Source organism: Trichosurus vulpecula, chromosome 8, assembly GCF_011100635.1.
Source record: "Trichosurus vulpecula isolate mTriVul1 chromosome 8, mTriVul1.pri, whole genome shotgun sequence".
In the NCBI taxonomy this organism is placed as follows: Eukaryota; Metazoa; Chordata; class Mammalia; order Diprotodontia; family Phalangeridae; genus Trichosurus; species Trichosurus vulpecula.
In genome coordinates, this window is record NC_050580.1 from 63,037,751 (window position 1) to 63,053,173 (window position 15,423).

The 15,423-nt window shown below is 42.8% G+C and overlaps 2 protein-coding genes and 1 pseudogene across 4 annotated transcripts in view; 2 read left to right on the forward strand and 1 right to left on the reverse strand.

Annotated features, from left to right (window-relative positions):
* Nucleotides 1–4,160, reverse strand: part of PLAC9 (placenta associated 9) — a 39,180-nt gene extending 35,020 nt beyond the window's left edge. Inside the window, exon 1 of the mRNA XM_036737148.1 lies at nt 4,016–4,160. Coding sequence (XP_036593043.1) covers nt 4,016–4,094 — 79 coding nt within the window. The 5' untranslated portion in view covers nt 4,095–4,160. The remainder of the gene's footprint in view (nt 1–4,015) is intronic.
* A 3,248-nt stretch (nt 4,161–7,408) lies between these two features.
* Nucleotides 7,409–10,081, forward strand: LOC118829523 (annotated as a pseudogene).
* A 3,820-nt stretch (nt 10,082–13,901) lies between these two features.
* The window catches only part of LOC118827821 (L-threonine dehydratase catabolic TdcB-like), a 35,696-nt gene continuing 34,174 nt past the window's right edge, over nt 13,902–15,423 (forward strand). For 2 of the 3 annotated variants that reach the window (XM_036734137.1, XM_036734138.1), the window contains exon 1: nt 13,923–14,318. In XM_036734137.1, coding sequence (XP_036590032.1) covers nt 14,176–14,318 — 143 coding nt within the window. In that variant the 5' untranslated portion in view covers nt 13,923–14,175. Of the gene's footprint in view, nt 14,319–15,423 lie in introns of all 3 variants that reach the window. The other variant, XM_036734139.1, reaches the window with a different exon arrangement.

Here is a 15,423-nt window from a genome sequence, read left to right on the forward strand (position 1 = left end):
ATTTTATGGGTTATTTCATGTGTTAGGAAAAGTACATATTATCAGAATTAATGTTTTGTTAGAAAGAATTACATGTATAAAATGTATTTTAAGTAATCTCTAGCAAAAGATTACAATTTTTGGTGATCAGAAAACCTAATTCCCTATTTGCTATAGGTTCAATGTATCTTCATCGGCATTTTAATTTTTGTACTATTTTCTTTCTTTTTTGCTTTGAAATTTTTAAAAAATTTTTCCCCCAATTACATGTCAAAACAATTTTTAATATTTGTTTTTTTGTGAAAGGTTTTTTCAGGATTGCTTTTTTTCCCCTCTTAATAGTATTTTATTTTTTTTCCCAATTACGTGTAATGATAGTTTTCAACATTCATTTTTTAAGATTTTGAATTCCAAATTCTTCTCCCTCCCTCCCTTCTCTCCTTCCTCCCTAAGACAGCAAACAATCTGATATAGGTTACACATGTACAATCAGGTTGAACATACTTCTACATGTTGTAAAAGAAAAATCAGAACAAAAGGGGAAAACCAGAAAAAGAAAAAACAACCAAATGACAATTAAAAAAGTGAAAATAGTATGCTTTGCTCTGCATTCAGACTCCACATTATATAGATATATGCTGTCTATAGCTATATAATGTATATATGTAATCTATATAATGTATATATTGTATATATATATATTCATCATTCATGATAATATTTCCATTACATTCCTGTACCACGATATGTTTACCCATTCCCCAATTAATGGGCATACATTTTCTTTCCAATTACTATTTACACTAGATATATACTAGATAGATCGATCGATAGATAGATAGCATTTTCTATCACAAGTCTTTCGGAATTGTCTTGGATCACTGTATTGCTAAGAAGGGCTAAGTCTATCATAGTTGATCATTATACAATGTTGCTCTTACTGTGTACAATGTTCTCCTGGTTTTGCTTACTGCTTTTGTGAAAGTTTTGAGTTCCTCCCTCCTTTCTTCATGAAATGGTAAACAATCAGATATAGGTTGTACATATACAATCATGTAAAACATTTCCATATTAGTCATTTTGTACAAGAAGACTCGAATAAAAGAAAAAGAATGAAAGGAAGAAAGTGAAAAATAGCATGCTTCAGTCTGTATTCAATCAATATTAATTCTTTCTCTGGAGGTGGATATGTGCTTCATCACTAGTCCTTTGGGATTGTCTTGGATCATTGTATCACTGAGAATAGCTAAATCATTCATAATTCTTCATCCAACAATATTGCTGTTATGGTGTACAATGTTCTCCTGGTTCTGCTCCCTTTACTTTGTATCAATTTGTGCAAGAATTCCCAAGTTCTTCTAAAATCATCCTACTTGTCATTTCTTATATCAGAATAATATTCCATCACAATGTTTAGCTATTCCCCAATTAATGGACATCCCTTCTATTTCCAATTCTTAGCCACAACAAAAAAAGGCTGCCATAAAGATTTTTGTACAAATACGTCCTTTCTCCCCCCTCCCCTGCCCTTTTTTTGGATGTCTTTGGGATATAGACCTAGCAGTGGTATTGCTGGATCAAAGGGTATGCAGTTTAATAGCCCTTTCAGCACAGTACGAATTTTTTGTGTGTGTCATTTTCTAGAAATGTTACCCCCACGAGCATTCAGGACTGACTGTATATTTCTTTGTCATGAAAAGAGGTCTGAAAGAGAAGTTCATACCTGGAAATAATTGATGCAAAACCAAAAGGAACCCATAAAAATTAGGATCAAACAAAAAAATGTGTTTTCCCCCAATTCTTTTTTATCTACTCAATTCAATTAAAAATTCAATGAACATTTATTGAATGCCCACTATGTACGAGGTACTGTCCTAGGCATTGGATTTATGCAAATAAAGTGATTAAAATGCCCATACCCTTTGACCCAGAGACCTTACATATCTCAAGCAGGCCATTGATAAGATGAAAATCCATATATAGACCAAAATAGTTATAGTTGTACTTTTTGTGACAGCAAGGAATTGGAAATAAAGTGTATGCCCATCAACTGGGGAATGGTTAAACATATTGTGGTACAGGAATGTAATAGAAATATGATTATGAATATGATGAATATAGAGAAACATGGAAAGATTTACATGAACTGATGCAGAGCAAATTATGTAGAGCCAAGAGCAATACACACAATGACTACAACAATGCATATGGACAGAATAATACTAAATAATGAAAGGTGAAGGTTGCAAAACCACAAAGAACAAATATGGCTACGAAGAAGAGATTTGAGAAAGATACTCTTATTCTATGCTTTTGTAGAGGTGAGTGGTCCATCATGGAGTATTTTCAGACTTTTTCTGTGTTGATCAGTTTTACTGAATTTTTTTTTCTTTAAAAATGCCTAGGACAGCACCTTGCACATAGTGGGTGTGCAATAAATGTTCATTGAATTATTTGATTGAATTGAATAAATAAAGAATTGGAGAAGAAGCAAACTTTTTTTGTTTGATCCTAATTTTTATGGAAGCCTTTTGCTTTTGCATCAATTATTTCCAGATAGGAACTTTCCTTTCAGCCCTCTTTTCATGACCCAGAGACCTTACATATCTCAAGCATATCCCTTTTCAGTCCTCAACTTTCATGGAGGTAATGTTCCTAGAAAATGGCATGAAAGTAAAAAACGTCAATGTTGATATGTTGAACCTCTGGGATACAGGGGATTAGGTTTCCCAACCACCAAAACCTGTAATCTTTTAAAATATTATTGGTTATATGGGATGGCTGTCTGGAAAAGAGAGGGAAAGAATGACAGGGGAGAATTTTTGTGATATAAAAAAAAGAATCAATAAAAAAATCTATTTTTAAAAATAGTGTAAACTTACTGAGAGAAGGAAACACTTCCCTTTTGCGTTTGTATACCCAGTGCTTAAGTTCAGCACAGTAGTAGGCACACGAGTGCTTAATAAATGCCCACACCTTCATTCTTGAGGCTCCACACTTACTTTTATTCTTTCTTGCCCTCCCCTCCTGGGGAGATCCCTTTCCTCCTCATTTGCCAGTCTCTTCCCAAATAAAAGTTCATTGGGAGCAGGGCCTTCTAATGTTTTCTAAAAATACTTAGTTTAGTGCGAGAAACATGGTAGGTATTCAATAAAGATTTAATAAAGTTCATAGTTTGAGTTTGTAAAGGACTTAATAATAAGCCAACTTAAATTACAGAAGCCATGTAAAGGAAACTTAGATATAACCCTTGCTAGTCTGCAAAGTTCTTTCCATGTATGATCATATTTCATCCATACAATGAGCCTGGAAGAGAGCTGCTATTACTATGCGCATTTTACAGGTGAGAAAATAGAGGAACAGAGTAGTTACACGATTTGCCCAGGATCACGAAGCTAGCGGGTGTCTGAGGCAGGATTTGAATGTAGGTCTTCTTGACTCGAGGCTCAGCGCTCCATCCATCGTGCTACCCAGCTGCCTTCAGAAATCTCCTCAGATCAAGCTCCTGTTTTCACAGATGAGCAAACTATGGCTCAAAGAAATTAAGGGCTGGGAGCAGCTGGATGGTGCAGTGGTTAGAGCGCCTGCCTAGGAGTTAGAAAGATCTGAGTTCAAATATGGCCTCAGACACTTATGAGCTATATGACCCTGCAAGTCACTTAACCCCAATCGCCTTGCAACAACAACAAAAAAAAAAAAGAAGAAAGAAAGAAAGAAATTAAGGCACCTTCCCAGAGTTACAACTAAAATCCAGCTCTCCTGATTCCCAGGCTAGAGTCTTCCAGTTCCTTCTTGCAAACACCAATCTCCTTTTTAAAAATTTTGTTTTGAGACCCAGGGACTGGGAGAGTATTGAAGTTTACCAAGAGGCATCTAGGTGGTGCAGCGGAGCCTGGAATTAGGAAGACCTGAGTTCAAATCCCTCCTCAGACCCATACTAGCTGTATGGCCTTGGATAAGTCACTTAACCTCTGTCTTTCTCATTTTCCTCATCTGTAAAATGGAAATAACAGGAACAATAATGAATAACTCTTACCTTCCAAGGTTGTTTTGAGGATTAAATGACATGATAAAGCGCTTAGCACATAGTAGGTGCTATGCTCTGGTGACACCATAAATGCGATCTGTTATTACTACAGTCAGGATTTCGGTGGAGATTTATAATTGCGCATTAACTGCTGTCTCTCCACGCCTTCGCTCCGGCGTGGCAGTGGAAAAGGTCCTTTTCAGTCCCTTAGTGATAGAGCAGAGGAAAAAGAGAAACTGACATAAACATCTACACCTCTGAATCAGAGTCCAAATTAGGACAAGGACAAGGGAGTCTCTGACCTCCTCCTGAGGCTTAAGCCAGGCCTAGCTGGGTCCAAATGGCATAAAGCAAGATGAATCAATACAACGTCTAAAAGTGCCTAGGCCGGGGGTGGGAAACAGAACTTTAGAATTGAGAGGGACCCTAGTGATTGTCTAGTCCGGTCCCATTTTATAGGCTTAGGGATTACAGAACCAGAGAGCTCAAGAAATTCAACTAAAAAAAACCAATGACTTTTAATTCCCCATCTCCTAATGCCCAGGCCTTTCCACTTGACCATAGCTAGCTGGACCTGGAGTCAGGAAGATCTGGGTTCACATCCAGTCTCAGATACTTACTATCTCTGTCACCCTGGGCAAGTCACTTAGCCTGTCTACCTCATCTGTATGTAGAATATAGGATTTAGGGTTTCCCCATCTGTAGAATGAGGTTAATAATGGCACCCACCTCCCAGGCTTGCCGTGAGGATCCAATGAAATAATATTTATAGAGTGCTTGGCAAATCTTAAAGGGATGCACAAATAATTTGCTGGCTATTATTATTAGTAATTATTATTCTTGATGAACGACATAATAAGGAGGAAGATGGGGGTGGGGATAGAAGGTAAGTCAAAAAGCCCTCCCCTCCCCCCTTTTCTGCTCCAAAGAGAAGAAAAGTGCTGTAGCAGGAGAGAACTGTTCTTTGGAAACTTCAGCCAAGCCAAAAAAGGGGAAGCTGAATGGAGTTTTGTGAAAGCTGGGCAGACGAGAGACTGCCCCTCTCCACCCATTTCCAAAGGCCAACGGCCAAGGCAAACAGGAAATGGAGGGAGCCATCAGTTTGGTAGGCAGGCTGTTCTAGCCCCTGAAGCTGGGGCCAGAGCCAGTGGGAAATGTTGTTGACAGCCGGAGAAGCTGGCTTGCACAATGCCCCCCTGTCTTCTCTTGCTTGGACCCCAGAAAAGTTTTAGAGAATCACAGAATTTCATACATGGCATAGACCTTAGAGGTCATCTGATCCAAATCCATTTTATAGAGAAGGAAGTCTAGGTACAGAGAAAGGCAAGACTCTGCTAGTTTGCCTCTTCTACACACAATTTTTCTTCCGGCCAAAGGAACTGTGGCCAAAGGATACTGTCTCCACGTATTAGTACAAACCATCCCTTATCCCCAACCTGGAATGCTCTTCCTCCTCATCCCTGCCCTTGTATGCATGAGCCAGGCATTGGGGGTGGTGGTGGTGGTACGTGCCAATGCTTGAGGAGGTGGAGGGGGTTCCTGTGCCATGCAGTGGTGGGGGTGCCAGGGGGTAAGTCAGCCACTAGTGCTTGATGGAAAGGTACCTTTCAAGCTGGGAGCCAGTGCCAAGATGAAGAGGACTGACATGCAAAGCATGCACCAGTGTGTGTGTGGGACTGGGGGTGGGGGAGAAGTGGGGCACAAGAGTGGGGGGACAGAGAGACAGAGAGACAGAGAGACAGAGAGACAGAGAGCAGAAGGGGCAGGGAGAGAGCGGAAGAGGGGGTGCGTAGAGAGAGGTGCCTATGAATTCTTCAGGCACTGCTGATGAAAAGGGGTCTGTCTTGCAATCTAGACACCCGTACCCAGGGAAGGAGGGATACCTCACTAGCTAGGCAACACACAATCCTGACACTACTGACCTCCTTGGCTTCCTTTAAAGACCCATTAAAATCCCACCTTCTGCAGGTAACCTTCCCTAATCCCTCTTAATTGCAGTGCTTTCCCTCTTTTAATCATTTGCTATTTATCCCATATATAGCTCACTTTGTATATGCCTGTTTGCCTGCTGTCTCTGCTATTAGATTGTAAACTCCTGGAGGGCAGGGACTGTTTTTCACCTCTTTTTGTACTCTCAGCTCTTAGCACAGAGCCTGACCCGTAGTAGGTGCCTAATAAATGCTTATTGAATTGGTGGTGGGCACTGGGCACGTGCATATGTGTGTGGCGGGGTGGGGAGTACTTGGTTGTGTCAGATAGCAGTAATGGGGGAGGTGTGTCTGTGTATTCTACCCCACTTCCAGCTTCTTAGATAGGGCCCTGGGGTTTAGGCTGACTGCCTAAAGCAGCATTTATGCAAAGGAAAAGCTTCCCTTTTGTAGCCTAATCTCTGCTCTGGGAGCCCTAAGGAAGGAGGAACCCCCGGTTCCAGATTCCAAAATCTCTCCCTGAGGGAGAGATTGGGCAATTCATTACTTATTCCAATTGCCTCCTAGGGTGGGTGGGGGTAGCGGGACTGAAATCTTTGGAAACCTTAGGAGGTGGGTTTGGATTTTTATTCAAATGATTGGCTGGGTCCTTTGCGGGAGATTAGAGGGGATAAAGGTGATTAATGTCCTTAAAGTTCCTGCTTTGATTCCTCTCTTCCTAACCCTGGGGCAGCTAGAGGGTGCAGTAAGTAGATATCCAGGCCTAGCATCTGGGTGATTCATCTTCCTGAGTTCAAATCTGGCCTCAGACACTAGCTGTGTGACCCTGGGCAAGTCACTTAACCCTGTTTGCCTCAGTTTTCTCATCGTTAAAATGAGCTGGAGGAGGAAATGGCAAACCATTCCAATATCTACCTTTGCCAAGAAAACCCCAAATGGGTTCACAAAAAGTTGGGCATGACAGAATAGCAACAAATCCCCACCTTTTTCCTTTTGGTGGTCTAGGTGGGGCGGGGGGTGGTGGTGGTGGTGGTGGTAGAGCTGGGAGGGTTGGCGAGAGCTGTGATGGAGAGAGAAGCACGTGTCAGCCTCTGGTCAAAACTGACGAGATCCAGCCTCAGTGACTGAAAGATACTGGCTCCAGCCCAAAGCAGGAATTCCCAAACTAGGGTACATATGCCCCTGGGAGGCGTGAAAAGCTTTGTCGAGGGAATACAGGGAACTAATTAGATAATCTCATTTGATTGCTTATGTGGACGTGCCAGGTAAACTATAGAATGCATGTCCTTTCATACTGAATAAGGGGCAAAGGAGGGTTTTCTGAGAGCCAGGCTAAGGCAAGTCCAGCGATCTTGATGAACACCCTTGGGTCATTGTGGATATGCCTAGCGTTGTGACTTAAGCTATTCAACTTATTTCTGTAGATGAAGGGAGGGCCCAGGTGGATCAGAGGCAGTGGGGAGTAGCCGCCAAAATGCTGGACTTGGAACCAGGGAAACTAGGTGAAACTTGGGAAAGTCACTTCATGTCTGCTTGCCTCTGTTTCCTCGGCTGTAAAATGGATGTAATAGTAGTACCTCTGTGTCTCTCCCACCCCCCCCCACCCCCACCTTGTTGTGAGGATCAAATGAGATATTTGTGAAGTGCTTAGCACATGGCAGTGGTTAATAAACACTTGTTTCCTTCCTTTGAAGTCTTTTCTCATACTGAGGCTGGTAACTCTAGCATTTGGCAAGGATCAATCATTTTAATCAGTTTTAGGGGCTGGGAAGAGGGACCCTGACCTCTGCCTGGGTAGGAGCTTTCTAGAAAAGTCAGCAAGGCTCCGGAGGTGATCGTAAGAGAAATGGTGATAGCAGCATTTACTTCTTTTTCCTTCTGAGTCTATCTTAAATCCTACCTATGTGTCAGCTCTCCTCTTATCTACCCTCACAGGCATCTCAGAATTCAACACGTCTCAACACCCTCATTACATTTCCCCCAAAACTTGCTGGTGTAATGGATAGAATTGGACTTAGAAACAGGAAGACCTGCGTTTAAATTCTACTTCAGATGTTTACAAGACGTGTAACCCTGGACAAGCCATTTCACCGTTTTCTGACTCAGTTTCCTCATTTGTAAAATGAGATAATAACAGAGGCAGTGCATCATAGAGCTCTGAACCTGGAGTCAGGAAGATCTGAGTTCAAACTTGACCTTAGACACCAACTAGCTTTGTGATCCTGAGCATTTCACTTAACCCCCATCAGCCTCGTTTTCCTCAACGGTCAAACGAGAATAACAATAGCACGCATCTCCCAGGGCTGCTCCGAGCCTAAAATTAAACAATCCTTGTAAATCCCTGTGTAGACCTTAAAGGGCTACATGCTAGCTATTAGTATGGTGTGACTAACTGGCTGAAAGTTATATCCTGTTTCTCTGTCTCATTTTCAATCACACTAAATAAAACAGGCACAGATACTTTTTCTATTATTGGGCATTCTAGGGGAGGTTGTTGGAAATCACATAATTGCGTGTGTGTGCGCGTGCGCGCGTGCCTATGTGTGTACATACACGCACATGTAGGGTACCAGGAGTTTTGTGTGGAGGGCATTAACCATTAAAGGAAAGAGTTCAAGATGAGCTTGAGCTAAATCATGAAGGAAATTAGGCAGAGACAAGGACGTCCATTCAAGGCATGATGGGGAACAGCCAGTGCAAAGGAAAAGAGATGGGAAATGAAGCAAAATGCTTCTCTTTGGATGCCGCTAGGCATGAATGAGTCGACAGAGGGCAGCAGAGCACCTACCGCATAGTAGGCATTCAATAAATGCTTGTTAAAGTTAATTGAATAACAATGGCTAGCATTTAGCTCCTTAAGGTTTACATCATTTCTACCAATATTATTTTATTCTCACATCAACCCCAGAAGGTAAGTGCTATTATTATCATCACTATTTTACAGATAAAGAAATTGAGGCAGATAGTGGATAAGTGATTTGTTCAGGGTCACACAGCTCGTGTTTCAAGGTCACATTTGAATTCAGGTCTTCCTGAACAGAACTTAGAAGTAGGATTCAAACTCAGGTCTTCCTGTTTCTAAGTCCAACTCTATCCACTACACCAGTGGGTTTGGGGGAAAATACAATGAGGGTCTTGAGACATGTTGAGTTTGAGGTGCCTGTGAGGGTAGATAGGACGAGACCTGAAACATAAGTAGGATTTAAGATAGACTCATAGGGAAGAAAAAGTAAATGCTGCTATCACCATTTGACTAACTTTAGAGTTAACTTTAAACTCACCTGCAGAGCCTTACTGACTTTCATAGAAAGCCCCTACCGAGGCAGAGGTCAGGGTCCCTCTTCCTAGCTCCTTAAACTCATTAGAGTGGTTGGTTGTTGCCTAATAAATACTTACTGACTTGACTTGAAGGATGGATTAGAGGGGAGAGGGACAAAGCCATTCGTGGGCATCTGGAGAACAACCCTGCCCTGGAGAAACTGCTGCTTCATTTTCGGGGGAATGTAGGCTTTGTGTTCACCAAGGAAGATCTGACTGAGATTAGGGATATGCTTCTGGCCAATAAGGTGCCAGCTGCTGCCTGTGCCGGTGCCATTGCCCCATGTGATGTCACTGTGCCAGCCCAGAACACTGGCCTGGGTCCTGAGAGATTTCCTTCTTCCAGGCTCTGGGCATCACCACCAAGATTTCCAGGGGCACCATTGAAATCTTGAGTGATGTGCAGCTGATTAAGACCCGGGACAAAGTGGGTGCCAGCGAGGCCACCTTGTTGAACATGCTGAACATCTCCCCGCTCTCCTTTGGGCTGATCGTTCAGCAGGTGTTTGACAAGAGCAGCATCCATAACCCTGAAGTGCTGGACATCACGGAGGAAACTTTGCCCCTTCGGTTCTTAGAGGGTGTCCGTAACGTTGCCAGCGTCTGTCTGCAGATTGGCTACCCAAGCGTTGCATCAGTACCCCACTCAATCATCAATGGGTACAAGTGGGTCTTGGCTGTGGCTGTGGAGACTGAGTACACCTTCCCACCTCCTGGCCGACCCCCTGCCGCAGCCGACCCAGCTGCTGCCGTGCCTGCTGTTGCTGCTCCAGCCAAGGCGGAATCGGAGGAATCTGATGAAGAAATGGGATTTGGTGTATTTGATTAGCAACAGGAAACAACTATTTCAGCCAGTTTATTTGTGAAACAAAGAAATAAAAGTGCTCATTTATCTCAAAAAAAAAAATCTTCCCCTCGGAATTTGCAGGGCACTTTGTAGCTTTCTTATCATATCATATCACATCATATCATTTTATGTTATTCTATACCATACTACATTATACTATACTTTATTATACTGTATGGACATTAGTTTCCTTATATAACATCCCTATAAAATGGGGTGCTGGTACTTGTAGACCTTAGCTCACAAGGATGACATTTTATAAACCTTAGAGTTTGATGTAATGTGAGTTATTAGTATTATGGTCTATGCTCTCCATGTTCCTTAAAACCTGTCCGTCCCTAAAGCAGAAATCTTCGTGATGAAAAACACTATTTTTCATTTTGGGTTTTATTGCATGCCTGCTGCATGAAAGAATTTGTCTATGATGGGAAAAAGTAGTATTTAAAGGGAAAACTTGTTAAACAATTCAATAGCCCTTAAACTGAGTTTGCAAATACAGCAGACATACTTCCCAGCACCTAACACAGCTCTATCCCCTCCCATCCCTAACCCTAAGGGTCACCAACATATTTAGCCCTTTCTTCTGGGTTGCTTACGGATGAGGATTTTTTGTGTCAGCCCCCGCCCTCAAGGAGCTTACATTCTATTGATAGAGATAATATATCTAAAGGAGGGATTTGAACTGAGGTCATCTTAACTTGAGGTTCAACTCCCCTCCTTCCCCCCTCATCACACAGCCTCAGGTGATGGAGAGGTGCACAACAGGTGTAGACCGACATACGCCTTCCAGGAACAAAGGCAGAGTTGATATGATCGTAGTTTCAAAAAGGGAGACCTTTTGAGGTTGTTAAAAAGATCTCAAGTAGGGAGTGAAGTGAAGCAAGCCTTAGGAATTCTTGAAATAATGGGCCAGGAGAGGCAGAAAAAGGGGTAGGGCTGACTTTCTAGATATAAAGTTATTAAAACCTCTAGAGCCAGATCTCTTGTATTATCTCCCCCCCCCCCCCCCCCCCCGTTAGAGTGTAAGCTTCTTGAAGGGCTGAACAGTGGGGATTTTTTGTTTGTTTGTTTTGGTTTTTGTCTTTCTTTTGTATCTCTAATCCTTAGCTTGTTGTAAGTACTGTTGACTGACTGATTGACTAACAAAGCTGGTGAGGTGAGTAGGAAATAAAGTGAAGAGTTCAGTATTTATGTGATTCTGAGCAAGTCTCTATCTCTCTGGGCCTCAGTTTCTTCATATGTCAAAAAGGGATAATATGTATGCTGCCTCAGAGGATTGTGATGAAGTTCTATTGAGAGAATATATAAATGTTCCCATCATTATTTTACAGACTAGGAAAATGAAGTTTAGAGAGGGAAGTGATTTACTTGTAGTTACACAATTAACAAGGGATAGCGGGACCAGGATACAAACTGATGTTTTCATTTTTTCCACAAAACCATCTGTAGATTATATGATCTCTGAGGTCCCTTCCAGCTTGAAATCCTACAAAAGCCTACCATTCCTTAAGGAGGCTCTGGTTTCTTCTGTATCAAGATTTACTGGTTGTTGTCCATTCTTGAAGAGGACCAAAATGACTATGCTAAAGTCAAATTCCAGTTTGTCTGACTGTGGCTGATCAGACCAAAATGAGCTGAAATGTTCTACCACAGGTTGGGCACAAATAGCCCATGTGAACATCTGGGGTGGAGCCTCTAAATTTGCGCACCTCCCATTTCTTTTGAGCCCCTTCGAGTTTTGCTCTGCTCATAGAGCACAGCACCTTCTCTGATGAGGGCACGCCATGCTGGGCAGTCAGTCCTTGCCAGTGTCTCCCATGTCACACAATCAATTCCAAAGTTCTTAAGAGAGACCTTGAGGTCGCTTCTTCTGACCACACGCTAACACTTGCCCTGTGTGAGTTCTTCATAAAATAGTCTTTTTGGCAATTATACCTTTTGCATTCACGACATGGTCAGCCCATCGGAGTTGTGCTCTCTGAAGTAGTTTGAATGCTTGGCAGTTTAGTTTAAGAAAGGACTTCAGTGTCTGGTATCTTATCCTGCCAGGTGATCTTCAGAATCTTCCTGACAATTCAAATGGAAGCGATTCAGTTTCCTGCCGTGGCGCTGGTATGTTGTCCAGTTTTCACAGGCATACAACGATGAGGTTGGCACCACAGCTCTGTAGACCTTTAGTATGGTAGTCAGTCTAATGCCTCTTCTACACTTTCCTTTGGAACCTCCCAAATGCTTAGCTAGTTCTGGCAATGCATGTGTCAACCTCATTATCAATGTGTACATCTCTGGAAAGTACACTACGAAGGTAAATGAACTTATCCACAGCATTCAAAACATCTCCATTTGCTTTAACGTATGGTTCCAAGTATGGATGGTATGGTGGTGGCCGATGGAGCACCCGTGTTTCCTTGGTGTTAATTGTTAAGCCAAAATTAGCACAAGCAGCAGAGAAGTGATCCATACTTTGTGGTATGTGAGCTTCAGAGGCTGCATTGAGTGCACCGGCTCTGCAAACAGAAAATCATGCACCAACACTTTCTCCACTTTGGTCTTATAACTTGTAGCCTTTTGTAGCCAAGTTGAAGAATTTACCATCAGTTTGGTAGCTGAACTTGATGCCGTGTTTGTCCTCATTGAAAGTATTTCACGACATAGCTGAAAACATCATGCTAAAAAGCATGGGAGAAAGCACACTGCCTTGTTTCACTGCAATCGTCCATTATTCAGAACCCAGGCAAGCATACCATCATGAAACTGATGCACAGTGCTGATGTTGCTTCTCCTGGCAACCAAATTTTGACATAATTTTCCATATGCCCTCAGAATGACAATATCAAAGGCCTTGGTTAGATCTACAAACATTGTGTACAGACCTTTGTTCTGCTTCTGGCATGTCTCCTGGCATCGTTGGGCATCAAACACCATATCGACTGTTCATCTGCACTTTCTGAACCACACTGGCTCTCAGGTAGATGACCATCTTCAGGTGAAGGATCAGCAAAAGCAGGACTCCAGCAAGAATCTTGCCAGCAGCGGGGGCAGCTGGGTGGCGCAGGGAGTAGAGCACCAGCCCTGAGTTCAAATCCAGTCCCAGACACTTGTCACACTTACTACCTGTGTGACCTTGGGCAAGTCACTTAACCCCAATTGCCCTTCCTTCCCCCCTCCAAAAAAAAAATTAAGAATCTTGCCAGCAGTGACTAAGAGACAGACCCCGCTGTGATTGACACAGGACAATCTATTTCCTTTACCTTTATAGCGATGGACAATGGAGGCATCCTCAGACTCCTGGGGGATAACCTCTTCTTGCCATATAACCTGGAAAATTTCAGTCAGCTTTTGTATAAGCAATGGATCCCCTGCCTTGTAAATCTCATCTGGAATAGAATCAGCACCAGGTGCTTTGTCTCTGGGGAGGAAGTGAGGGAGACGGCTTGGAACTTAAAATGTAACCAAAAAGTAAAGGAAAATTTGAAAAATAAAATAAACCATACCAAGGTGGGGGAGGGGGGAGAAATTTTGTGATCTCTGAGGTCCCTCCCAGCTTGAAGTCCTATGAAAGCCTACCATTCCTTAAGAATTCTCTGCGTCCTTCTTTGTCATTTTCACATGAAAAAAAAAAATCCCCTTATTCCCCTTCTCTGCTAACGGGCTTCCAATTCTTAGGTGCTTAAGCTGTAAACACCTAAAGCCCTGACTCTTTGGGGACTGCTAATCCTGCAGAGCCCTCAAATTGACAGGACAGACTGGGCCTGTGAGGTAAGCTCTTTAAATAGAAGCAAATGCTCCCGGAGTCACTGGGGGCATGTGCTGGAGGTCAGTTGGCTCCCCGGGAAGCTTTACCAAAGGACAGGGGGCTGGTGCTGAACGGGGAGAAGGGTGAGGCACCTAGAGCTATGAATTTTGTGGCCCGCTTGTTTTTCTTGAAGGAACCACTGGACCGATCTTCTGGGGCTCACTTTGATGGTGAAGAAGAGTATGATCTTTTCTGGCCAAGGTTGGAGAACTCTGCGATCTTAAGTTAGAACTAGAGTTTTGTCTGCCCCCTGCCCAGCCCTGACTTCCTTTAGCGACTCATGGATCGTCCCCCAGCTAGGAACAGACCTAGACCCAGGGGAATTGACTACCCAGAAATCCAGTCACCCTGGTTGCCTCCTTACACTGCTGTGGCTAAGATTCTGCTTCAACTCTTTGTCTATGTGGCTGTTGTATTGTTTAGGTAATGCATTTTACTCATCCTTCTCTGTCCCTGGGGCTCAGATCTTTTACCTTGCTCTTGCCAGGGGAGGGAGCTGGGTGTGTAAGAGGGGAGGGCATGGGAGTGGGGTGAAAGAAGGACCCAAATTCCTAGTGAATTTCATCTCAGCTCTACAATCTGGGCAAAAGGGTGATGGGCCATTTGCCCGTGGAGTCATTTGCGTATTTTTATTTTGACAGGAGGGTGATGGATACAAACTGCCACCCTAAGAGACTGTTAATGGTCTGGCATTTGGGGTGCCCAGTATGCTTTATGGAGAACATCCAGGCTTGATTCTGGACTCTTTATTGCTTTTAGGGGCAGAACAATGTTGTAATTGAAGTCATAGAAAAACCATACTGGAGACAAAGAGCAGAGGGGACGCGGTGACTTCATTCTAGATAGAACATTTTTCTTGGTTACCCCCAAGCTTAGGGGAGTAATTCTATTCCTTCCTTATTGCTGCTATCTGTCAGCTTTATCACAATTATCTCTTTCATGGGACTAGTGGACTATTGAGTATGAAGGCCTAGGTCCTTACGTGGACTCTACCACTTACAGTGTGACCTTGCCTAAGTCATTTAATGTCTTGGGGGTCTCAGTTTCCTCACCTGTAAATTTGGAATAATAATAATGATGATAATAATAACACTACCTACCTCACAGGATTATTGTGAAAAAAAAAATGGTTTGTAGACCTCGAAACTTTACAAGGTTCTGAGGCTTTTCCCCAGCAAGGTCAAGTGTCAGTGAAGGAAGGAAATACATTTCACCAGCTGAGAGTTTTTCTTCACTACAGGAATTCAAGCACAGATTGGACAACCACCCGATGAGGTTGGTGTATGCACAGAAGGGATGCTTGTTCGGTCACCCTTTGGACTAGGCCTCTGAAGTCCCTTCCAGATCTGAAATTCTGTGATCTCTCAACACCACCAATCAGCTCTTATATAAAGTTTTGAAGTTTGCACATTAAACATTTAATGTTTGCTCATTGTGGTGGTTATCCTTAGGGTCCTGAGTGGCTCAGAATGAATGTAAAGAGCAATTGTTTCTGCTTTGGCCAGAAACCCTGAGACACTTTCCCTCT